At 50.7% G+C, this 24,485-nt stretch overlaps 1 protein-coding gene across 2 annotated transcripts in view; it reads right to left on the reverse strand.

Moving 5' to 3' along the window:
• celsr2 (cadherin, EGF LAG seven-pass G-type receptor 2) overlaps positions 1-24,485 on the reverse strand; it is a 60,025-nt gene that overhangs the window by 23,036 nt on the left and 12,504 nt on the right. For both annotated transcript variants that reach the window (XM_030375250.1, XM_030375249.1), the window contains exons 2-5: positions 16,451-17,185; positions 9,959-10,181; positions 4,996-5,111; positions 4,777-4,865 (exon numbers count right to left, since the gene is read on the reverse strand). In XM_030375250.1, the coding sequence (XP_030231110.1) occupies positions 4,777-4,865; positions 4,996-5,111; positions 9,959-10,181; positions 16,451-17,185 (1,163 nt within the window). The remainder of the gene's footprint in view (positions 1-4,776; positions 4,866-4,995; positions 5,112-9,958; positions 10,182-16,450; positions 17,186-24,485) is intronic.

A 24,485-nucleotide genomic window follows, 5' to 3' on the forward strand; every position in this document is an offset into this window, starting at 1 on the left:
GTGGCATTCAATTGAGAATAATCAAAGTAATCAACTGTTGAACTGACTGGTTTAAAAATATCTATTTGTGACAAAGAACTATTTTCGGTTTTGTCAGCCTCTATAAAAATAGGATTCAAAAAGACCTAGCAGCAGCAGCACAGTTGTCTCCCGGTACCACCTCGAATGTGTCATCTTTTCATGTGTTCCCGTCAGAGCGCTGCTGAAACCATTAGCCTGATCACCTCTGAAACAGCAGCAGTGCTCTCACTGAAGCACCACAATGGCATTCCACTGACATCTATATATCACCCTTTAGTTCCTCCCATTCACTGACGCCTCTAAAAAAAACTGAAAACCACAACTGCTTGACCGCACAACAAGGGGCTGACACACAACCAATCAAACACACACACACACACACACACACACACACACACACACACACACACACACACACACACACACACACACACACACACACACCCACACACACCCACACACAGGCGGAGAGAGAGATAGAGAGACAAAGAGAGAGAGTGAGAGATAGAGACAGATAAAGAGGGAGAGAAAGAGTGGGAAAGGGAGAAAGTGCACACAACCGAGAGAGAAGATAACGACAGAGACGGCGAGAGACAGATGAGAGAAAAATGGTGAGAGGGGGAACCATAGAGAAAGAGAGAGAGAGCCATAGGGAGAAAGGGAGAAGCACAGCGAGAGCGAAGCACATGGAGAAGCACATGGTGAGAGAGGGAGAGAGGGACAACCATGGGAGAGGGGGAGCTCGTCCTCTTGTAGGACAGTGGTCTTGCCGAACAGCAGATAACTTTCATTGTCTGGGAAATCAATGGCGGTAGCAACAAAAGAAGGAGGGGCTTGTTAGAGGGGGGGGGGGGGGAGGGGACGTAGGGAGGGGTTCGGAATAATGATCACGTCAATAAGAGGTCACGACCCCTTTTGAGGCAGACTGGTTCGGCCGAGGTCACGCAGGGATCACATTAACCCTATAAGTAGAGGCTCCGCCCAGAGTCACGGTCCACTGACACCGGAGTAGACCGTCAGGCCTCACCGGGTCTGGGCCGTCCCGGGACACTGCCTGGGGGGTGGGGGGGGGGGGGGGGTTGGGGGGGGAGGGGGGGGCGGCTGCTCGGACCACCACGCAGCCCGGGCTCAGAGACGCCCCGCATCCTGAGCTCACCGCTCGGAGAACGCACATCCTGCTGTTGTTGTTGTTCCGTCTAATTTAGTTATTTTTTTGTGTTCAAATAAAGAAAATCATCCCCGTGGCTGATTGCACCGTCCCTCAGAAGGATCTTGTTTCTTTGTTTTACCGCATGGATGTGATAACGGCTGCTTATATTCAGCTCGCCGAGAACAGACTGACAAAGAAGAATAGAGGACGGTTTGAAATTCTTGTGCCACATTGTCGTTTGGGAGTCTTTTAGCAGCCAGATAGGATGCCGTTGTGCTCTATTGTTTGTTCCCTCGTGTTGTTGCAAAAAGGTGTCAACAAATTTGCTGCCAATTTGCTCGGGTGATGAAGCTTGCAGGCCCCGCTGTGTGAAAAGGTTCCTGTTGGAATGGTGGTGCATGAAAAGTCTGTGAAAGTCCGCGGACACGCTCTTTTCCACGGTCCCTGCTTCCAAAAGGGCAGGGCGCAGACTCAGATCCTCTGGCCCTTTCACTGACCTCTACTGTTGGCTCCCAGGGCCCCCCCCCCCCCCCCCCCACAGCCATCGCAGAGATACATCCTCCATCAGTCACGGCGGTTGACGCTGCTATAATGAGTGTCTGCTAATGTCCGTCAGGCGATCTGTCTGCGGGGACAAAGCCCGGCCCTGTCAGCGCTGATTGGAAGGCACATATTTATTCAGGCGCTAGACTAAATACCGTTCTCAGCAGCGCGGCCTCAACAGGGGATTCTGGGAATATGAGTTCTGCCCGTCAGCCTGTCCGGGATAAGGGGGCGCTGGGTGACGGGCGGCAACGCAAATATGGGGCCCCCCCGACATCGACCGTGGCGCCATGGCAACCGGCGAGACCCGCCACGACGCGCGATGCAACGTCCCCCAACCCCCCCGATCTAACGCCATTGAGTCAATACTTCTGCTTTTTTTTTTTTTATATATGTTGGGCCCTCACTCCTTCTCTGCTCTCTCCTATGCTCGCTCGCCCAAACAACAGAGAGAGAGAGAGAGAGAGAGAGAGAGAGAGAGAGAGAGAGAGAGAGAGAGAGAGAGAGAGAGAGAGAGAGAGAGAGAGAGAGAGAGAGAGAGAGAGAGAGAGAGAGAGAGAGAGAGAGAGAGAGAGAGAGAGAGAGAGAGAGAGAGAGAGAGAGAGAGAGAGACCACAGTCCCCGGGCCGCATCATTCACTGCCCGCGGTCCCCAAAGGAGGCAGAGATGTGCCACAAAGGGCCCCGGTCATTGCCATTCTCCACAGTCGCCCCACTGCCCTGAAAGGCAGATTTCAATCTAACATGCCTCAGACCCCCCCCCCCCCCCCCACCCCCCCGCCCCGCCCCCATAAAGACAGGGGCAGGCCAGAAAGGGCCACCGTGGGATACCTCAGAGGGGAGGAGTCCTCTCTCTACCTCAGCGCCTCACAGGAGCTGCAGCCCAGTGGGGCCCCCCCTTGGCCCCCCCGGCCCCTTCACAGGGGCCCAGGACTGGAGGATTAGCTCATTCACAGAACTTGACTATGCGGTACTCCAGGTAGGCCCATTGTACTCACGAGAGCGTACCCAACGTCAAAGTATTTACCGAAAAAGTGTGATTGAAAAATAGTGAGGGAGAAATGTATATATTGCGCACACAGTGCAGGGAGATGAATGCGTCCGCGTTGTATCCTTAACCATAACCGTTTACAGCAATGCAACACCGTCATAAAACATAAAGAAAGGCAGGTCCGAACACCAATGACAAGCGAGGCTCAGCACAAATGATCCGGGATCACTGAGACCCGGGGTCTTCTATCACTGTGATTAACGTCGCTATAATGTCCCTCTTGGAGGGCGCTGGACGGCTCCGGGTCCGAAAGGGCCCGCCGCGGGACAGGCTTCTGCTGGCTGGAATCTGACATGGCCGCGTTATCATCCACTCTGAATAGAATATCCACACCGGGGGGGGGTTGCCCGGCAACATCTTTATGATGCAAAGTGACTTCCTCAATGGGGTAAAATGTAACATCCTGTGCGTGTCTCTGGGAGAGGGCAGTGGGAAACTACATAGAGCAGTGGAGGGGGGAGGGAGGGGAGGGGAGGGAGGGAGGGAGGGAGGGAGAGAGAGAGACCCATCTTGTCTCAGAGAAAAAAAATGGCTGATTAAGGGGCATTTTGAAAAAGCCGGCCTTCTAGGAGGGAAAAAAAAGAAGTACAAAACCGATAGTAATGTAGTCATGCGTGCCGCTTCTATGAATTGCACCACCATTAACCGTATTTCAAATACGCTACAAATAACACATTGAGTAAAGGCCATAATTGAGCGACTGGCTGCCGCCCCCCCCCCTGGCCGCCCTCCAACGAGGCGCGTCAGGCTGATTCATGGCCGTTTGTGCAGCGCTGCTGAAACAACGGCGATAGATAACTCCACACCTCCGTGTTATTAATGTCAGCTTCCCTGCATTATTACGTACCTACAAATGCCACCGATAAGAGCAGTCACAGGACCGGGGGTGTGGGGGGGGGGGGGGGGGGGGGGGGGGGGGGGGAGGTGGAGGGGGAGCCAAACAAGGTGAGACGCTACACCTCCCACCTAGGACCCTGCTCTGCCATCGATCACGCGTGTGACCGAGTTTTCCTTCTGGGCAGTGTTGCCTGGCTGCCATTGCTTCTGCGCTGTCGTCATCTCGCACCCTGACAGCGTCAGGAGGAGCCCGCTCCCGTTTTTACCCAGGGGCGCTTTAGTAACAGCCAGCCACGATGCCTGACTGATTGCCGGTAGCAGGGGGTTGTATGGAGGGAGTGTTGAATAGTGCAGGTGAGGCAGAATGGTTCCTCAGCCAAGGGAATTGTACACATGGCAAATTTATCTGGTCCCTCGTGTGTGTGTGTGTGTGTGTTGTGTGTGTGTGTGTGTGTGTGTGTGTGTGTGTGTGTGTGTGTGTGTGTGTGTGTGTGTGTGTGTGTGTGTGTGTGTGTCTGTGTGTGTGTGTGTGTGTGTCTAGACACTTTTTGCAATGTCAAACAAAGCAAGGTCAAAGGATTTCTCGTATTTGTCCTTCTCTAACATCGCTCCTATTGTTGTATTTAGCGAGCTAAATGGCGTGTACATTCATTCAATGCTTCTTGTCCGATAAAATAGACAAACCCTTGTGTCAGCATGGAGAAGGAAGTATTTTAGTTGAAGCCACCCAGTTGTTAGCCAGTGTTCCCAGTTAGATTTACATCTGCAGTCAGGACAAGCGGAGAGAGATCTGGGTCGTTTTGGTGTTCATCATTACACAAGGTTCCCTCGTGATTGGTCGGTTACGTGGTGCTCTGCCAATACCCTCGATGCTGTATCTCGATAAGGTGCTAGGCCGCCCGCCATTTACAGAAAGCCCAAATAAACACGGACGACTGTTTTACATTGAAGAAGTATCCTATGTCACGAGAAAGACAAACTATCATCCCATAAAAAACGTTGGTTTGTTTCTGGATAGTAACCAGGGTGTTGGAACAAACTGTTTAAAGTACACTTTAAACAGGGCATACAACTGGGAGAAGGGGGATTAATGCCCATCAATTAACCAGGGCACATTTTCATTCACTGCGCGCTTTTAATTGCGTTCTTGCGCTCTTATTTTGGTAACCTCGTACCTTGTTGTAGTAGTGGACTTGGACCGAATGCCACTGGCCGTCGCTGACTCCTCCCTGGACATATGGTGATACTGTAGTCTTGGTCTCCCCTAGGTCCGGATAACAAGAAGGTCAAAGATCACAGCCTGCTGTCCGTCAAACTATATGGATCCAGTGAGGAAGAAACCCACAGAGGAACGCCATCGATTGGGCTGCCTCATAATCACGTCTTTGTTTTACCTGCAGAGAAGGTCAGCTGGATCTGCTCATTGATGATTTCCATGGCGATGAAGTCATGCTTCTCGTTGAAGCGGCCGTTGTACAGCAGCAATCCATTAGGCTCTCTGGTGGCGAACCTGGAGAGGCAGACGAGAGCGGATCCCTTTAATCAGCCACACGGCCATGAAGACATTAGGTAATGAGGTGATGGTACAACAGGATTAGCATACACACGCGGTGATACAAGAAAGGCCAGGAATCAATCGCTGGATTCTGTACACTCAACTCATTTCAGGGAAAAAGGCAAGGCATGTGTTCGCCGCGGTAGACTAGGAACAACATTGGCTTGTTTTAGCTGAAGGAGGACGGCGTGTTGCAACTGCTGCTGTTGCTTAAGTCTGTTGATTCAGAACGCTAATCACAAAGCACTGGTTTCAATAGCTTTTAGCTTGAAAGGATTACCCCCCAAAAGGGAGACTGAGCCATCAACTATTTAGCCTCTGATCCTTCAGTCAAAACCTTAAAGCCACTCCGCTATTCCAGCAGAATACCCTGGGTAGATTTCTTTTAACACTTTCGGGCATCATTGAGCCAGTAGAATTTTTTTGAATAAAATATGATAAAAGTTTAAATCATTTGATAGCAATTCAATTCCTGACTAAATGCGTCCTCACCCAGGATCTCATTTAGATGCAATAACTACAGTAGTCAGAACACTGCAATGTGGCGTCACCATCCCAACTCATGTAGAGCACCCATTATGGTTCAGTAACGGAGTGTGTCATTGGATTGACCGCAGAGGAATACCAGGGTAATATTCAACAATGTGGGGATGTTACACAGATCACCGGACAGATGATGGAGGACAAAGGGAGCGCCCGGGGCCGAGACAGCGAGAGACACCGCAACCCCATCCGCGTTATATATCAGGGAAGACATGTCCGACCAGAGACTCCCTGACACAAATAGAGATGAGGGATCAGAAAGGATATGTATAGTGATGGGTGGGGAATAATAAGTAGAGGGAGAGAGAGAGGTGGGGAGAGATAGAGAGAGAGAAGGAAAGAGAGAGTGGGGGGGGAGAGAGAGAGAGTGGGTGAGGGGTGTGGAGGAGAAAGTGAAAAGTAGGGCAATGTCAAGGCACCAGTGTTTCGAAGAGACACCACATCATGGGAAGATAAACTACAAAAAGCATCACAGTGTGTGGGGCCACATCACACCTCCACCTAGAGAAATATGTATTCTGTAGAGCTGAATACTAGGACTTCTCAAAGAGGAAATAACATACAGCTGTTTTCCTGGTTTTCATATTTATACACGTATTAGAATAGGCGATTATACCCGTTGGCACCAGAGCCACGTTTATCATAACTTCCATAAGAAATACATCACCGTTATTTCAGTCAAAAGTATCACCTATAGCCATATTTCAATATTTATGATATTATGTGGCAAATATATGATATTATCTGAGGCAAAATAGGGTATCTGTCTCTATTCAAGTATTGAGGACTGTAACAAAATGCCTTGTGTGTCAATCTTGTCTGGATTGCTACCCTGCAGCCCTTTCAGGCTTTCTAGAACCTGTAGCAAAGTAATTCATCAATGCCACTCAGTCATTATCCATGATTGTCACCATATCAATGCCTTGGAAGCTATTAGAATCAACAAGCACCAAACCACAATGGCAATGAAATACTTCCTGATTGCTCCCCTGCTGTGTAAATGCTAATGTCGTGGAACGTTAAAGCAACGATGAACAACGAAGAAGTAGCTTCAGTTGGACACAGAGAGTGCAACAACGCAGGCGTTTCCTCCTGATGGGGGACGGGGGACGGGGGACGGGGGACGGGGGAGTGTGTGGGGGAGTGTGTGGGGGAGTGTGCATGTTGCGTGCCATGTCGTTTGTGTCATATTGCTAGCCAGGGGCCAAAGTTGTTCTGACCTGCTTACAAGGAAAGATGACCTCGAAGTGAAACCCAGACCAGAACGCCATGACCCCAGACAGTGACAGATAACCCCAGCTCAGATCGAAGATACCAAGGGCCATCATAAACCCCAAGGAATCAAAGATAAGACATTTAAAGCAAGCCCCCCTCCCGCGAGGCTTGCTTTAGTAAGTCACTCTGGAAGGTATCAATATAAGAGAGAAAGCTTCCTCCCTCTGCCCCCTGAGCCTCGTGGCACTATGAGAGTAATCAGCCGGAACTAAACACTGACTCCATTGGAGTCAGCCCACGTCACATTAGGCAGCCATCAGCAAAAATAACAAACCAGTCTGGCCCAGTGTCCCGGCACGCTATATGTTCCCCGGCATGACTCACGGAGCGCACAGACAACGGGCCGGGAAAGGGCCAACCCTCTGGAGAGATGCAATGAACCTGACCCATTTACAACCTCCCACAAACGGCTATGGTAGATGCAGGGGGGGGGGGGGGGGGATAAGGGAGGGTCTTTCTGGGTCAACACGTAGAAACCGTATTCCTTCCCCGATCGGTGAACACGCACCAAATAAACAAACGCGTCGTTAGGGTGAGGGTTTGGGATTATAGAGATCAAATGATTTCCACAAGATTGTAATAATACTGTATGTCTGTGTGTTCATATTGAATGAAGAATTAAAAGATCAGCTTCAGAGGCAACTATACATATAGTGGGGAAATGAAGTAATATAAATATATAGTACTTGTTATTAACTCGATTTTCTTGTCTTAAGTATTAAGAATCATATCCATCCGTGTCAGAAGTGCCGCTCAATAAAACGCTGGTTATGTCAGAAACCATATCAATGGAGTCTCGGGTAACTCCATCTGACCCCGCCCCTAACCACATCCTTACCTGCCCTCTCCTCCCTACCTCCCCCCACCTCCCACTCCTCCCTACCTCCCCCCACCTGCCCCTCCTCCCCCCCCCCCTCCCCTACCTCCCTCTCCTCCTCCAAAGAGAGCCAGGCCATCATCTGCCTCTTAGAGAACCGGTTTGCACAGTTCACTCCATCATAAGTAAAACAAAACGTTGACGGCTGCCACCCGAGACGTCGTATTGATTCCCGCCCCCGCCCCCACCCCCACCACCCCCACCCCGACTACCCACTCTGGGTGTCAGTCCCAGCCCAGCGCAGCTAAGGTGACGAGGACGACAAAGAGTGGTGCGCTACATGCTGCCTGATGTTTTTCGAGAGGGGACGTGTGTGTGTGTGTGTGTGTGTGTGTGCGTGTGCGTGTGCGTGTGCGTGTGTGTTTGTGATCTCTCTGCTTAAGTTTCATCGTGTGAAGCCTTTCTGGCAGGCTGTGGCTCAAGCGCAAGGCAGGATCCCTGTTGACAACGACTCCCTGCTGTGTTGTGCATGTGTTCAGCGTTCACCTGCTTTATCTAAACACCACTAGCCTCCTCCTCCTCCTCCTCCTCCGCTACGGAGCCAAGAACCAGCACATCACGAGGAGACGTATGGACCAAAGTGTCCCTACCCTGTCAAAAACTATACACGTTTGTGCTGGGGAAAAACCTCCATTCGAGTCACACTTTGTCCTCCTTAGGGCACTGCAGGAGAAAAACGAACGCAGAAGAAAGGAAAAAAAAAAACCACCAACGCTATATCCAAGCCCTGTTGGCCCGATGACAACGGAACGGTCAGAAGGACTGACAGACAGCTCAGAGTGACCGGAGACATCTGCTGGAATAAGATGAAGGCGTTCCTCTTTGCTTGGGGATTCATGTCCTCCTTGTAACACGGCAACACGGTTCTGAACACATAAAACCAACCCGACTCAAACAGCTGGTCCTATGGTGCTTAGCGCTATCATTCACACTTCTTCTTCCTTTGTGGCACTTAGAGTCAATGGATGTGAATATATTATCAGCCGGTGTTCACGATGATTATGCCACGAGAGACCGTTAACACCATTAAAAGCCCCACTAACCAAATATGGCCCTTAAGGGGTGGCCATTATTGTTATGAAACACCATTACCATTACATAAATGTGAGGTGGGGGGGGGTATTGCTGGTAAAAGCTGGTGAGTAGGTGTACGGGATGAGCCATGTGCGTGAGAGGGTGAACAGCGAGAGGGTGATTCATGGAGGAGGTGGAGGGAGAGGAGGACACTCCGGTGGGAGGGCAGTGAATGAACCAGGTGGGAGATGCACGGTGGTTCGGTCGGCCTGCAGGTATGCAGGGGCACAGCAGGCAGCAGCAACTCACTGTCGGTTCCTTTGAGGATTCAGTGGTTTACTGTAGATTGATCAATTATCAAGCAGCTGAATGACGGAAAATGAACCGATCTTGTATTTAGCTAATGGCCACCAGATCCCTTAACATCTGAATGGTAGCTCTGCGATGAGCATTTGACATCATCAATAACATTTTATTGACTCAAAAACAATGCTCATCCCAGAGCGATTTGGTGGTTTGTGTTGGATAACAAGAAGCCCAAATCTTTCTAGATATTTTACTCCAGAAAAACAAACCAGAGACCGGCATATTTTAAGCTGTCAAGCCATTAGCTAACTACATGATAGGTTAATTTTCTGTCATTCGGCTGCTAGATAATTGATCAATCCACTTAATCACTCAATGGAGTAAACAACACATCGACTGAGATGTACATCAGGGGAGTAATGAACCAATTGACTTGTCCCGCTGTACATCAAGAGCAGTAACCGACCAATGGGAGGTCTGAGCTGTAAATCAAGAGCAGTACCCGACCAATGGGAGGTCTGAGCTGTAAATCAAGAGCAGTACCCGACCAATGGGAGGTCTGAGCTGTACAGCAAGAGCAGTAACCGACCAATGGGAGGTCAGAGCTGTACATCAAGAGCAGTAACCGACCAATGGGATGTCAGAGGTGTACATCGAGAGGAGCAACCGACCAATGGTAGGTCTGAGCTGTAAACCGACCGACCAATGAGAGGTCTGGGCTATACATCAAGGCGGGTAATCGACCAACGGGGGGAGGAGGAATGGGAGTAATGGGAGGTGTACTTACGAGAGGGACAGGGTGAAGTGGAAGCGCTGGCGGAGGCCCCGGAAGGTCAGGAAGGACTGCGGCGGGAAGTTGCGGGTGCTCATCTGGCAGTAGGGCTTCTCGTAGCCGCCGGGGGGGCACTCGCACTTGAAGCCCCCCACCAGCAGGTTGACGCACGAGCCCCCGTTCTTACACACACCGGGGGCACAGCGGCCCAGCCGGGAGGACAGCTCACACCTCTCCCCTAGGGAGGGGGGGGAGAGAGAGAGAGAGAGAGAGAGAGAGAGAGAGAGAGAGAGAGAGAGAGAGAGAGAGAGAGAGAGAGAGAGAGAGAGAGAGAGAGAGAGAGAGAGAGAGAGAGAGAGAGAGAGAGAGAGAGAGAGAGAGAGATATTGATGGAGAGGGTGGAGAGAGATGGAGACAGGGAGAGAAATGAGGATTAATATCATGTATGGGACAAACAACACAGGCTTTCTTTCTCCAATATGTACACAGTAAGGATGACCTACAACAACTCAGCCCCAACACACTTCCTCCTCTTCAGGAAGCGCCACTGGCTTTATAACGCACTGCTCATGAATCTATAAACAAATTCAGCATTTTCAACAGGAAACCCAGGAATAAAGAGAGCTTTGGGTCAAATGAGCTCATCCGGCGAGGATACAATCACATGAGAGTGTACTAGAGTGTGAAGAGCATAAAATCGTGTATAAGAGTGAGCGACGAAAGCCAAAGCAGCCATATACCATAGTGGCAGGAGTAGTAGTAGTGGTGGTTGTGAAGGGGACTGGTAGTAGTAGAGTGGTAGTGATAGAGGTGCAGTAGATGTACTCTAAGTCGTGTAGTAGTAGCAGTGGTGGTCGTGGTACTAGAAATTAAGGGGGACGACTGTAGTAGTACAGTCGTAGTGATGGAGGTTCAGTAGACGCAGTGACAGTCGCAGAGGCAGTCGACGTGGTACAGTCATCCAGACAGACAGAGACACTGTGTGTGTCACTGGGACACTGTGTGTGTCACTGGGACACTGTGTGTGTCACTGGGACACTGTGTGTGTCACTGGGACACTGTGTGTGTCACTGGGACACTGTGTGTGTGTCACTGGGACACTGTATCTAGCAGTTGTAACAGCAGAAGTCACGGCCGCTGCCGCGCTGGAATGTGTGTCAGAGCCACGGAGCCGGTAGTCAGCGAACAGGGCACGTCTCCCTGCTGTGTGCGCGACTAGCTCGGCTGCTCACTCCCAGCCGCGAGACAAAGAGCCAGGAGGACGTAGGGCCCTAATGTAGCGCTCTGTGGCCTGCTGTGAGCCCATGACTATTAATCACCTGAGTGAATGCTAATTGCAGAGGATTTTTTTCTCCTTTGTTTGGTTGGTTGTGTCCCGATGCCAACGCACTGCCAAGCAGAGTTCAACATGCCTACGCTCGCATGCATTAAACATTCATGGCTTTACATGTCTATGAATATTTGGGCCATCCCAAACAAAAAAAGAGAGAAAGAATAACGACACTACGCTAACAAATCTAAAATGGGTTAAATGATTTATTCATCATCATAGAGAACTCCAGTGTCAGAGATGGTAAACCGTGGTGATGCATGGTTGTTTTTTGTTGTTGTTGATGCTTTGGTACATTCAAACGTTACTACCAACAGGACAGCAACACCCTCATTGGCATAGAAGGGCTTGTTCCCTTTTTTACTGGCTTAACGAGCTACCTTTGTTCCGTTAAGCTGTCTGGGAGGAATTTAATTACACACACACACACACACACACACACACACACACACACACACACACACACACACACACACACACACACACACACACACACACACACACACACGTTACCTGACCTCATAGGAGTCATTTCACTGCATCCATCATATCATACCACCATAGTTCTATAGCTATATTGAACTAATTTTTTTTATTAATATATAAAAAATATGTATACATAAAAAATATATTTAAAGAAAATGCATTCCTCATATACTCTATCCAACTCCAAAGTTTAAAAACGTGTTTTATTATCTTTTTGGATGTTGTCAGCACCGGCGTTTCCTCTCTAAAAATCACAGCTCATCTTTCGCGGTTCCTTCAACACACAGAGACACACTGTATGCGTATGTTGTCGTCTCCTTGATAAGAGCTCCCCTCTCTCTCTCTCTCTCTCCCTCTCTCCCTCTCTCTCCCTCCCTCCCTCCCTCCCTCTCTCTCTCTCTCCCTCCCACAGGTGCGGGTCGTGGCCCCGGAGGGGAGGGCTCTGTGTTGCTAGGTGAGGGGCCACACAGGAGGAGAAGGAGGGGGGGAGGGAGGGGCGGAGCTTATTAGGTCAACCATCAGCTCTCCCCTCGATCCATTATTCAAGCGGCACTTCCGTCCCTCTGCTCCGCGTCCAGCCCGTCCACGTTCGGCCCGCGTCCGCTCACTTGTTTGAGTTGGGTTTGCATTAATCATTAAGGCTAGCTAAACGTGCGCGCGGGGCTTCTGAACCTGCGCGCACCCTTGTCAAACATTTAGAGACTGAATAATCGCCTTTCAGCGCCGTGTCTTTCCACGATTGTTATTTTATAGTCCCGATTTTCACGTCTGGCATCAATAGCGTACTATCCTAGCCTATCTTAAGCAGTTTGAGGTTAAGGATGAGATATAATTGCAGTGGGATTGTTATTGTATGTTATGATGTCCATATATGGCCGTAGTGTAGCAGATGGGTCACTTGAGCCGCATGATATGTATACGCTATAAATAGATAGGTCTCACCATCGACCCTAACATCACACTCTGTCTGAGTGGCTAAGGCTGCTGTGTCACTTGGGCCCACAACAAAAAGACAAGGAGAGTCTGGATTCACGGGAGGGAGAGACGCTGTGCCGGGTTGCCAGGTGGGGCCTCAACACACGCCCTCCTCTCCGCTCCTGAGAGAGAGAGACAGAGCGGGGAGAGCTTCCCTGAGGAACCGCCCAGGAACACACAGCACCGGGACACCAGAGACCTGCTTCCTCCCTCCCTCCCTCCCTCCCTCCCCCCCTCCCTGTGGCCCACACACAGCAGATCTGAGGCTCTGAGGCGTTCTGCCCCCCAGAGCTCAAGAGATCCAGGTGTTTTAATTCCATGACCGGTAGGTGACTAAAGTTGCCTGTTGTCGTCAACGACAGCAAGTAACATCGGTTTTGAACATGACTACCAACAACACACCTGGTATTACTACTAATGGTGAGTGTGGAGCAATTTAAATGTAGTTTTTCCACGAATTTGGAGATGGTGATACAATTGGATGTGATGATATTTCTTTAGTTGATAGACAAAGAGTAGCTCCAGCGGCCCTCATTGTTCTGAACCACAGAGAACACTTAATACAATGTGCAGCGCTCGCATGCAAGAGGAGAGGTACGTCCTCATTGGCTGAGTGAAAGATCACAGAGCAGGGTTGGAGATTAGGGGTTGCTTATTCAGTGGGTGTCCGACATCAGAAGGCCATCTAAAGCATAGCTTATCATTCACCCAGTCCTTTTGAAAGTCACCGAAGATGATGGCTGTTCTCGGTTTTGTTTCAGCCTCTTTCATCCATCTGGCAACGCCCACATCACACACATTCACACCAGTAAAACACATAAGTGTACACACACTCTCTCTCTCTCTCCCTCCCTCTGCTGCTCTCTCCCTCCCTTCCTCTCTCTCCCTCACTTAAAAACACTAACCCCTTCCAACTCATGCAGAGCAATTTTACACCTATACACACATGCTCCGACATGTTTTGCACAAGCGACGCAGTGAGCAGTCTAGCGCACAACAGTCAACATGAACACACAAAGACACACACACACAAAGCCAAAACGTGGAGGCTTTCAGCACAGCAGGGAGGCCACTGAACACACACTGTTCAGCAAAGCAGACGTAGATTACGGAGGTAGATCTGTCAAACAGACAACCCAACCTTGTACGCACACACACACACACACACACACACACACACACACACACACACACACACACACACACACACACACACACACACACACACACACACACACACACACACACACACACACACACACACACGTCCAAGTGACCTTGCTGGATCAAATGCAGCACGGACAGGATTTCAGATCAGTCCGCGCGAGGAGAACGGATTCAGCATGAAAGACCCATCGACGGGATGGACCACCTTGAGAAAACGTACACCCTCGTATTTAATGTAATCATGATAACGTGCCGTGACGGATAAAACGTTAACACCTAATGAAACACTGAATCCTCACTTAGAAACACTCACTCACTCATGCACTTAGCAGCCAGTTGCAGCCTCCCCCTCTACGTCCACCGCCCACCGGGTACATAAGTGTACGAGTATCACCCAACGTCAGAGTGACTGAGCCCACACACTCCATCCTCACGCCCGGGCTACTCCAGCCCCCACAGCTCCCCCCCCCCCCCCCCCCCTGGGAGGAGCAGAGGAAGAGGAAGATAAAAGGTGCGACCGGCACGGCAGTCGGCGAGGGCCCTAACGACCCAGACCGATATATAACGACCGTACGCCTTCAGGGAACAAGTCCTGCACTTTCGATTTCCGACGCAAATGGAGATGGAGTTGCAGGGGCTCTGCGTAACGTTATTATCTCGTTGGATTATCCGATGGGGGGGAAAATGCGGGATCACTCGCCTCGTGGTGTACCCTTAGAGCCCCGGAGCGCCAGGGGGGGGGTTCTGCAGGAAGAAGCAGAAGGCGGGGGCGTTGCGTGTGAAAAGGTGTTCACCGGCGGATGCACTCATGCGCCTCCAACATCTTCGCGTCGTGCAGTGACATGAAGTGGTTGATGAGTGGCAACAGTAATAGGATAATGGCATTTGATGACTGATCATTTCCGAGACCCAGCCCACCGGAATGGGGACTTTGAAGAGGAAGTATCGAATGAAGAAATAATGATTAAAAAAGAACGAAATTAAAAAGTCGGTTTTTGACCTACATAACCTCTCGACAGGGATGGGGGGCGGGCCATACCCGGGTACTCCTACATTAGCATATTATAATTCCCCCACCCTCCTTATCCTCTCCGTCTGCTTCTCCATCACCACCACTACGAGCACTGGGACTAGACAGCCTTTTACCCCTTTGAATTTGTGCATAATATCTGGAGCAAAGACTGAATAACATTCCCCATTCCCCTTCAGCTAGCTCCACAGAAAAAAAAAGAGAAGGAAAAGCAAGCTTGCCGGCGACTTACTGTTAACCACTGACTGTAATGAATTGCATCAAAGCACCTCATTATCCCACGGCAAATGGACCGTTCCGAATATTTTCCTCCAGGAACACAGCAGTTTGCTGAAACTGTTACCCAGGGTATTTATCTCTACCCGGGAGTGACTTGCAGCCGAGTGGCACTCCATCTGCCTGCGATCCATAATTGATTATCACCTGCCGTTGCTGATCACCGTTTCCCTCTCAAGGATGGCAGAGCTAGACCTGGTTCAGTGTCTGTTGCCCTGCTTGCAGCACGTATCAGGTCTCTGCAGGATGTGGCCACTGCTTATGGGGACCTTTTCTAGTAGGAGATGCAGTCCACCTTGAGCCAGGCGTTGTAGCTTGTGTACAATATTTAACAAAGGTTTGTGTTACTGGATATGAAGTCTGTTCATATATTTAAGGGCAGACAAGCAAACTTGATCCATACTTTTCAAATGTGTTTAAAGTAAAGTTTGAAGCTTGTTTGTCTTGTTCGCTCTTTTTATGTTTGAATCGCTCTATGCTGACTGCTGAGAGGACAATTTTATCCCAACAAGTGTGCAGTTATTTTCCAAATCCCATTTAATAATGGGGTTTGAATCACCAACATCCCCCCCATCACCCTAACCTCAAATAAGCAGCTATAGAAGTACCCAAGTATAGTTAGGTACTGGAACATTACCTCTGCCATTACTGGCGGCTACTGGGCAAATCAATAGCTGCTCATTATTCCTTTGTCTGCTGTACTATCGGGAAAGCATTGCAGACAGCCTTTTAATAGCCGTGTTCAATATAGGATAGAGAGAGTGGGAGTGGATGACAGAGATTTTTCCATAGGGGGGGGGGGAGAGAGAGAGAGAGAGAGAGAGAGAGAGAGAGAGAGAGAGAGAGAGAGAGAGAGAGAGAGAGAGAGAGAGAGAAAAGCTTCTGTCAGAAATAACTTCCAGGCAGTCACGCGCTGCCTCGGTCCGGCGCACTGACAACAGCATCGCCCCCCCCTTCAAAGCACTGTGAGGGGTACACTCCCGTCCATACAAATCCCCCGGAACCACACCTTAAAAAAGGGGGCTTCTGTGACCGCTCTACCCGGTGGGTCACCGGGTAGAGCGGGTACCTTATAGGCTCAGTCCTGATCGCAGCGACCCGGGTTCGAATCCTGCCCGTGGCTCTGGCTGTAAGTGCTCCCCTCTATTTTCCACACCTTTCTCTCTATCTCACTCTATAATAAAGCATAAAAATACAAAAATCCTTCTTAAAAAAAATTGAGAAAAAAAAGGGTCTTTCTCACCTGTGTAGTCGTCCGAGCAGGCGCAGGTGTATCCCCCCTCGCGGCCGCGGCAGACGCCGTGGGCGCCGCAGGGCTTGGAGTAGCACAGGTCGATCTCCGTCTCGCAGTAGTCCCCGGTGAAGCCGGCGGGGCAGCGGCAGCGCAGGCCGGCGATGGGGTGGATGGGCCGGAAGAGGATGGTGTCCGACGCCACGAAGGGCGCCAGGCTGTCGAACTTGAGCACCGACACGCACTTCATGTAGTTCTCGCAGGGCTCGCGCAGGCAGATGTTGTCGTCGAACGGCAGCACCTCCTGCGCCGAGATGCGCGCCAGCAGGCTGCGGTTCAGGTACAGCCGCTCCTGCAGCTCCTCCGAGCCGAAGAACTCCACGCCGCCCGCGCCGCCGCCGCCGCCGGGGGGGGTCCGGGACGCCGTTGGGGCCGACGCCGCCGCCGAGCCGCCGCTGCCGCTACTGCCCCCGCGCTGGGCGTCCCCGCCGGGCACGGCCACCGAGAGGCTGACGTTGAGGATGCGCGCGGCGACGTCGGTGTCGTCCTGGATGTTGAAGACCACCACGTCCTCACGGGCCGCCGAGAGCACGCGGGCGACGCCCTCCAGGAACTGGGCCAGCAGCAGGGACAGGAAGTGCTCCTGGGAGGTGTTGGCCAGCCGCAGGGTGATGCTGTTGGACAGCATCTCGTCCGTGATGATGGTGACCTGGAGGAGGCAGCGGGCCGACACGGTGTGGACGCCGTCTGAGGGAGGGGGGGGGGGAGGAGGTGTTACATGGGCCAGCGCTATAATGGTGGGGGTAAGGATCCAAGAGCTGCTTTGAAAACCATCCAAGCCCCTCGAGACTGGATAACATTCAAACATCATTTAAATTAACCATTTTGTGAACGTGGGCCAATTAGAGCTATCACAGCTTCGACCGTGGCTTAAGGGACCTGGGAGTCCTTTCATTTACATAGCGAGCATAAGACTGAGTGTAAAAGGGTTCATCATCTTAACCCATTTAAGCATGAGCGCACAGAAACAACAAGAAACAAGGTCAGTAGTTTAGAAGAGCGTCAGCCGTTACACGCACAGGAGTGTCAATAAATGCTGCGTCTAAAGCAACCCTTTCAATAAAATGAACACCTGAAACCAAACCGGTGGTGTTGAATCCCCCTTTCTCTTGTATGGTTTTAAATCATTTGATGCCATTTATCCTTTTTTTTTCAGAGTGAATTCCTCGTCTTTTATGGCAACAACACAGAGGGCATAATTGTGCCAAAATGCAGACAGAACATGAAGGCTTTCCAAGTTCCTTAACAGCAATTTCACGCCTGTGTGCACGATTCTCACCATCTCGCCTTATCCGGAAGAGAGACACAATGACAATGCTTCGCTACACATTCAAAACATCAAAAACATTTAAATCCCTAAAGCGGTTTGTTTATTTAAGAAAACGTCGTTGACCATCTTCGTTGATTACTTGTCTCCGGTTGTTAATCCTTTCTCTTGTATTTAATTTCAACACGACGCCGTCTTTAGCAAGCTACCCATCTCCTAGTTGTATAAAGCTCACTGGGGCAGAGACATCACAATGAAACAAATGTTCAGGATGCCAGATGGTCAACTCACAGATAATGAGGAGAGAAAAAGATTGTTATGTACGTGTCTAACAAGCATGTCGGTACACTGATGTCTCATGACATCATCCCTAGCATCCAATCCATCACTATGAGGCTTTCATAAACTGGATGCAAAAATCTCAATGTTGTTCACCAGATTGGGGGAGTACGAAAAGTAATTGAGCCCTCCTCACAAAAACACTCTGTGACTTGTAATTATAGTCTTTGAATACAATAGAGCAGGCGTGGATCAGCTATTTGCTAGAAAGACCGAACCTGTTGGTACGAACATATTCTTCGCGTTCTGGGCACCTAGAATAATGTTCTCTTTCAAATGAGGGGGCAGTTTGAAATGATCCAAGAAGCCAAACCCACTCAAATATTACAAAATACAATTTGACACCCTTCACACCACGGTAACAGAGAGAGTCTGCGGTGTGAAGCACAAACACAAAAAGAGTTTAATCACATCAGGGCTGCCTTGAAAACAAGCCACCCGTGGACCCTCTCAACGGCACCTTTTATTGGGCGATTCTGGAACGCATCCTAAAAGACAGCGCCCATTGTCTCCCCCATCGGTGGGAGAGAATCCACACCAGCAGTCTGCGGTGAGCAAAGTGACGGGCTTGGTGTGTTTCTGGTGCGGGGCAAGTTTAAACACAACACGTTGCCAATTTGGGTGTAGGAGGGAGATGTGGGGGACAGACCGAGAGACAGACGGACTGAGAGAGAGTGAGCAAGGCGAGAGCAAGAGACAGAGACAGAGACAGAGACAGAGAGAGAGAGAGAGAGAGAATGTCATGTTGTCTTGTCGACACAGCTTTAATCCTTCTGGTTTTGCACGGCAACAATCTAGTGGCTGGGTAGAGGAAACAGGGAAATCAAAGGGCTCTCCAGGAAGAGGGATGGCAACCTCGCTCTCTCACACCTTAATGCAAGCACCCCCCCCCCCCCCCCCCCCCCCACACACCCACACACACCCACACACACACACACACACACACACACACACACCTGTGTACACGGAACAGCACTTTGCTGAGAAAGAGGCTGAGAACATACCAGAGGGGTAATCATGATCTTGTAAGAGGAAGGGTGTTATTAAAGAAATGAGGGGGGAAAATGAAGTAGAACAAATGGACGTTAAGCACATAATGTCGGCTACGGGAACCTCTGTTCCATCATCTCAAAGCTTGCTTATTCAGCCACGGCCCTACTGTTGGCATCAGTCTTATACTGTCGGGGTAAACGTATGTGTTTGAACTGCTGTGAAGCAGCATCTCAGCAACGTTTCCGCCAATGTTAAAGCGACAGTTACCAAAAAACGATCGCTCTCCCTAGGTCTTGCACACACTTGAACAGTTGCCACTCCGCAACGCCCACACCACAAAAACAAAAACAATGAATCACTAAATGATTCAGTCTTTGATTAAAGATTATAAAACGGTTTTGGTCCCTGATTCTTATTGGCTCTCAGCTGTTTCGAATAAACACATATATAAAACACACACCTGTGACCGTATAACAATAAGAATACTGTATTAATGCGCCACCAATCTCAAAGTTTGCCCAGGTGCGTTGATTGGCAACCATTTTGCGGTCTTAAGGGACTATGTAGCTTGGCGGAAGAATAATGATTTGTTTACAATGAAAGACCTTATGTTGCCGTGTGTTTATTTTGTGAAATCAAACTAAAATCACTGTAAACCAAGGCATCTCGTGGCTTATTGTCTAATTAACTACTTATGGGTTTTGATTAAGAGCTTTCAGGTCTCCCATTTTCATCACAATTTCTTTGTAACAGTACATTTATAGTACATGTATGGGACGTAACCAAGAGACTGTTGGAGCCACTCCATCTCTTTAGGGACCTTCTGGTGCAATCATTTGAATGGCTACTGTGCTATCGTGTCTTCCACAGGAAGATGACCTTATGACGCTCCGTAACAATCAGAGCACAACCATGGCCACCTGAACCCTTAAGAAGACACAGCGACACCGAGCTACCGCGGGCCGGGCAGCTGTTCTCCGCAGAAGAGAAGATCCCTACTTTGTTACCAAGAGAAGCATGTCATATAAACACTGATTCACTGCGCGGTGTTTGCGTCGGCAGCCACCCCCTTTACAGAGCAGTGGCCTGTAAAGGTTAGGGCATGTATGAGGACAGACCCCGCCTTAATCACGTCCTCTGCCAATTCGCTTTTCTTCTTTCTTTTTTTGCTTTTTTCATTCAAGTCCAGGCAGAGATCCAGCAGTCGATTTTCCGAGTGCTGGGAAAGGGTGCGCGAGGAGAATCTCTTGTTGAACGGAGAAGATGGAGCATCTTTTAGACAGAGGCCCTCTCTCTGGGCAGGGTTCCTCTGCTCTGGGAGCCGATTGGCTGTTGAGTGTGGAGGCGGAGGGAGGAGCGGAGCGATTGATGGATGGTCGGAGGCCTGGTGGGAGGGGGGGTCGGTGGCCGTTAAAGCCTGCCAGTTTTGTGTGTTTGTGTGTAAGCATGGGCGTGCATGAATGCGTGCGTGCGTGCGTGTTTGAGCGCGTCGGTGTGGATGCGTGTGTGCATCTATGCACGCGCGCGTGTGGACATGTGTAAGTGTGTGTGTGCGCGTGCATCTGTGTCCGTGCGTGTGCATGTGGCTGTGTGTGTGTGTGTGTGAGACAGAGTGGGATGCAGGGCCGAGGCGCCAGCTCTGGAGTGTGACAGTCCTCGGTGCCCGGTCCCGAGCCAGCACTGGGACCCCCTGGTGCCAGAAATGCTCTCAGCGCCAGGGAAAAGATTAAACACACACTGGGACTGTGGGAGTGCCAGGCAAACACAGTGTGTGTGTGTGTGTGTGTGTGTGTGTGTGTGTGTGTGTGTGTGTGTGTGTGTGTGTGTGTGTGTGTGTGTGTGTGTGTGTGTGTGTGTGTGTGTACTTTGACCAATGCCCTCTCTGCACAAAGCATCTATTAACAACGCCCAGACAAGATATATTAGGTAAATGGGGCTATTAGTCACCAAAGGGCCCCAAAATAAACACAACTTGTAGTAGTGGTTTCAAAGCTGAACGTTGCCATCCCATAATGTTAAAGACACAAAAGAAGGGGCACACATTTAGACGGATTCAGTTTGATACTCCAAAATAAACCATCAACCATCTCTTCAGGATATGGTTCTGCATCGTTCATCACAACACTCTTATGATACGTTTCAGCTTCCACCACATGAAAGAAAGCATGTTAGTGTGCATTAAGTACAGCATTTCCCTGGGCACAGCCCGGTCCTCTGCTAAACCCCGCTAATGACCACCGAAGGGGCTTTCCCTTTCAGCCGCCAAACCGGCCCGCTGAAGGTCGTACGGTCTGTGACACTACTCAGACTGCTCCACCAGAATAGGATGACATGTTGCAGTGACTCTGAGCAGGAGCACCGCAGCCTGTATCGCTGACAGCGTGGAATCCTGCGCGCCTCGCACAAGGTTAAGGATAATGAGAAAAAGAGGAGAAAAACACATAGCTGGAGAAAAATCGAAAAAAATGAAGGGAGATGGAGGGAAGGAAGGACAAAAAATAAAAGGGAGAGTGAGAGAGTGGGTGGGGGGGGGGGGGGCAGCAGATTGAGATAGCCCAAGCAACAGTGACAGCGGGGGTGGTAAGGGGGGGTGTGTGTGTTGGGGGGGGGAAACCCGGACATTCCGGAGACCGGCCGTAATTAGGTGGCTGTAGCTGCCGTCCGAGTTTGGGCGCAGAGGCCCAGAAAACGTCAACAGAGTCACGGTGGATCAGCACCAGCAGGGTATACTAGAGCCGCAGCATTCTCTAACCAGGGGGACAGAGACATCAGTGGCCCGGCGACCCGCCCAGCGCAGGCCGGCTCCCAGCGGCTCTCAGACCCACGCTGAACCCCAGGCTCCGACGGGGAACTCAGTTTTTAAACCTTCCATTCTTTACGGGATTATTTCTGTAGCCATTTCCCTTTGTGAGTGTTAAGTCGGTAGAAACAGAGAGACTAAAAAGAGAGGGAGCCGTGAACACATAATTCGACTCTGGATGTCAACCAAACAATCACACAATGAGCATGCCTCAGCCAGTAGAGGCGACGTGGGCTGTTATTATTGTTTTATTATTCAAAAAACGCCTTGCTCTTCAATCACTGAGGAACAGTGAACACTCAAAACAATCTCACTTTATTAACCATAGACCTCATAAAAAAGGCTCCTGAAGGATATTTCATCAAGGTCTGCTTTTTTTCCCGAGTAGGACATTTTCAACCTGGGATTTCCCGAAATAACCCACCAAGACTTCCAGTGCTGTCTGGAAGGCTGGGATGTGTGTAAGACACTGCTGGTGCGACAGCTTCTCATCAGCGTGGCGAGGAGAGAGAGAGACGCGAGTCAAGACGCCATGCGTGCCATCCCGGTGGTACAGAGACTAATAACAACAGCTCCAGCTGCTACTCACGCAGCCAGGCGTCACACAGAGTCCACCAACGCCACCAACAGCAGCTACTGCCCGAAACAAAGAATATTAAAACGGTTTGTTTGATTAAAAGCAGCGTGCTCGGGTTGTGGGGTTGTCGAGGTGAACCACGGAGGTAAGCGGGCACCGCGGCTCGAGCAGAAACCAGCCACGGCTTCTTTAAGAAATAAAAGATACATCCGTCCATTAGGTCTCGTGTAGCATGCGCCCCCATGCGTAGCCTAGCCGCGGCTCTGCTACTTCAAAGAGCATCGCAGACCGGGTCCCATTGCTGAGATCAATGGGAGGGTCGTAAATTAAATATCACTCGGGAGCAGGAACGGGCCTTTGGATGTCTTTGGCAGTTTGATCCTCCCATCGCTGTGGCTCTGACCTGCGGGAGACTCTTCCGAATTTGAGAGGCATCCACTGCAGCAGCGACTGAAGGGTTTTAGATCTTTTGGAGGGGAGGCCGGGTGGGAGGCCATACATGCATTCCTGATCCGTTGTTCCATCAGGTTGTTGACCTGTGTCTGCCAGCCCACGGGGGCAGAGTGGGAGGGGCTTCGGACACCCAAGTCAAAGGCGTCTTGTTTACATACGGCGCACACACGCCAAAGAGCCGAGGCTGCCGAAAGTCACAGGGAAACGGTGTTTACGTGACATAGGATGTCGTGTTGGGGGGGCCCGTGTGGGGGGGCTCCCATGGGGGCCAACGGTAGGCCTCGGTTTAATTTATTTAATTATTGTGCCTTGGGAGCCTCCCGGTAATTGGTCTGGGCTGTCCTTGGATGACCTGGGTTTACTGCACCATTTTTATCGTGTGTGTGTGTGTGTGTGTGTGTGTGTGTGTGTGTGTGTGTGTGTGTGTGTGTGTGTGTGTGTGTGTGTGTGTGTGTGTGTGTGTGTGTGTGTGTGTGTGTCTCTCTCTCTCTAAGGTTTTGCTCCTACAGATGTCAACAACAGAGAGTTATGACCCCCGGGGCCCCGCCCCCTCCTCACAGAGGGGAACAGACCTACCACGGGGCCCCCGCCCCCTCCCCACAGAGGGGAACAGACCTACCAGGGGGCCCTCGACCTGTCCGTCTCGTCACGACACCTACACGCTCAAACCTTTCAGCGGGGAGCGAATCAAGCCAGGCCAGGCGGCCCCCGTCTGTGAGGAGCCCGGGGGTTGCAGCTGATGTGGGGGCCAGTTTACCTCTGTGGGGCCCCCCTGAATAATACATGACATACGTCACTCGCTGTGACCGGCACCGATGGCCGATCGGTCGTTGGTTTCACTTTGTCGTTAAATGAAGATAAGAGACAAACTAGTCTTGAGGGGGCACTTCTTCGTTTACCTCCACGGGAAAACCGGCTCCTCCCAAAACGGCCCCCTGTCAGTAGGAATGAAAGGTATGATGACCTATCCAAATCCATCCAGCACACGTGGGTTAAAGACCGCAGAGTAACCACAGCCCTGCTTCTCTTGCCAACTTCATACTATCCTAATCTCTCGGTGCTTCTTGCGCTGTTCGTTTCGTTAAAGCAGGGGAAATATCAGCAAGTTAAAGTGTGTGTGTGTGTGTGTGTGTGTGTGTGTGTGTGTGTGTGTGTGTGTGTGTGTGCGTGGGGGGGGGGGGGAAATAAGTATTCAACACTTAAATGACTTGGGGGCAGTGTAGGATTTATCCAGAGGAAATGGGCCGTGTTGCTGCATGATTAGAGATAACCCTGCGGAGTCCCTACCCCCCCTCTTCCCCCCCATTCTACATTTCTCCCCCCACACCCCCATCACTACTCGTCCCACCCCTCCCCCTCCTCTCTTCTTCCTGACCCTCCCCGGACCATCAATGGCCGAAGCTGACGACCCCAAGCCTCATTCACACTACAAGACCCCCCCCCCCCCCCCCGGGACCCCCACCATGCAGCCAACGGCCCATCTCCCCGTGCTGCTGGGAGGATCGCCTCTGAGACCACATCTCCTCGTTATTTAAATCAGGGCCTCATTGAACCCAAG

The sequence above is a fragment of the Gadus morhua genome, chromosome 13 (assembly GCF_902167405.1).
Source record: "Gadus morhua chromosome 13, gadMor3.0, whole genome shotgun sequence".
In the NCBI taxonomy this organism is placed as follows: domain Eukaryota; kingdom Metazoa; phylum Chordata; class Actinopteri; order Gadiformes; family Gadidae; genus Gadus; species Gadus morhua.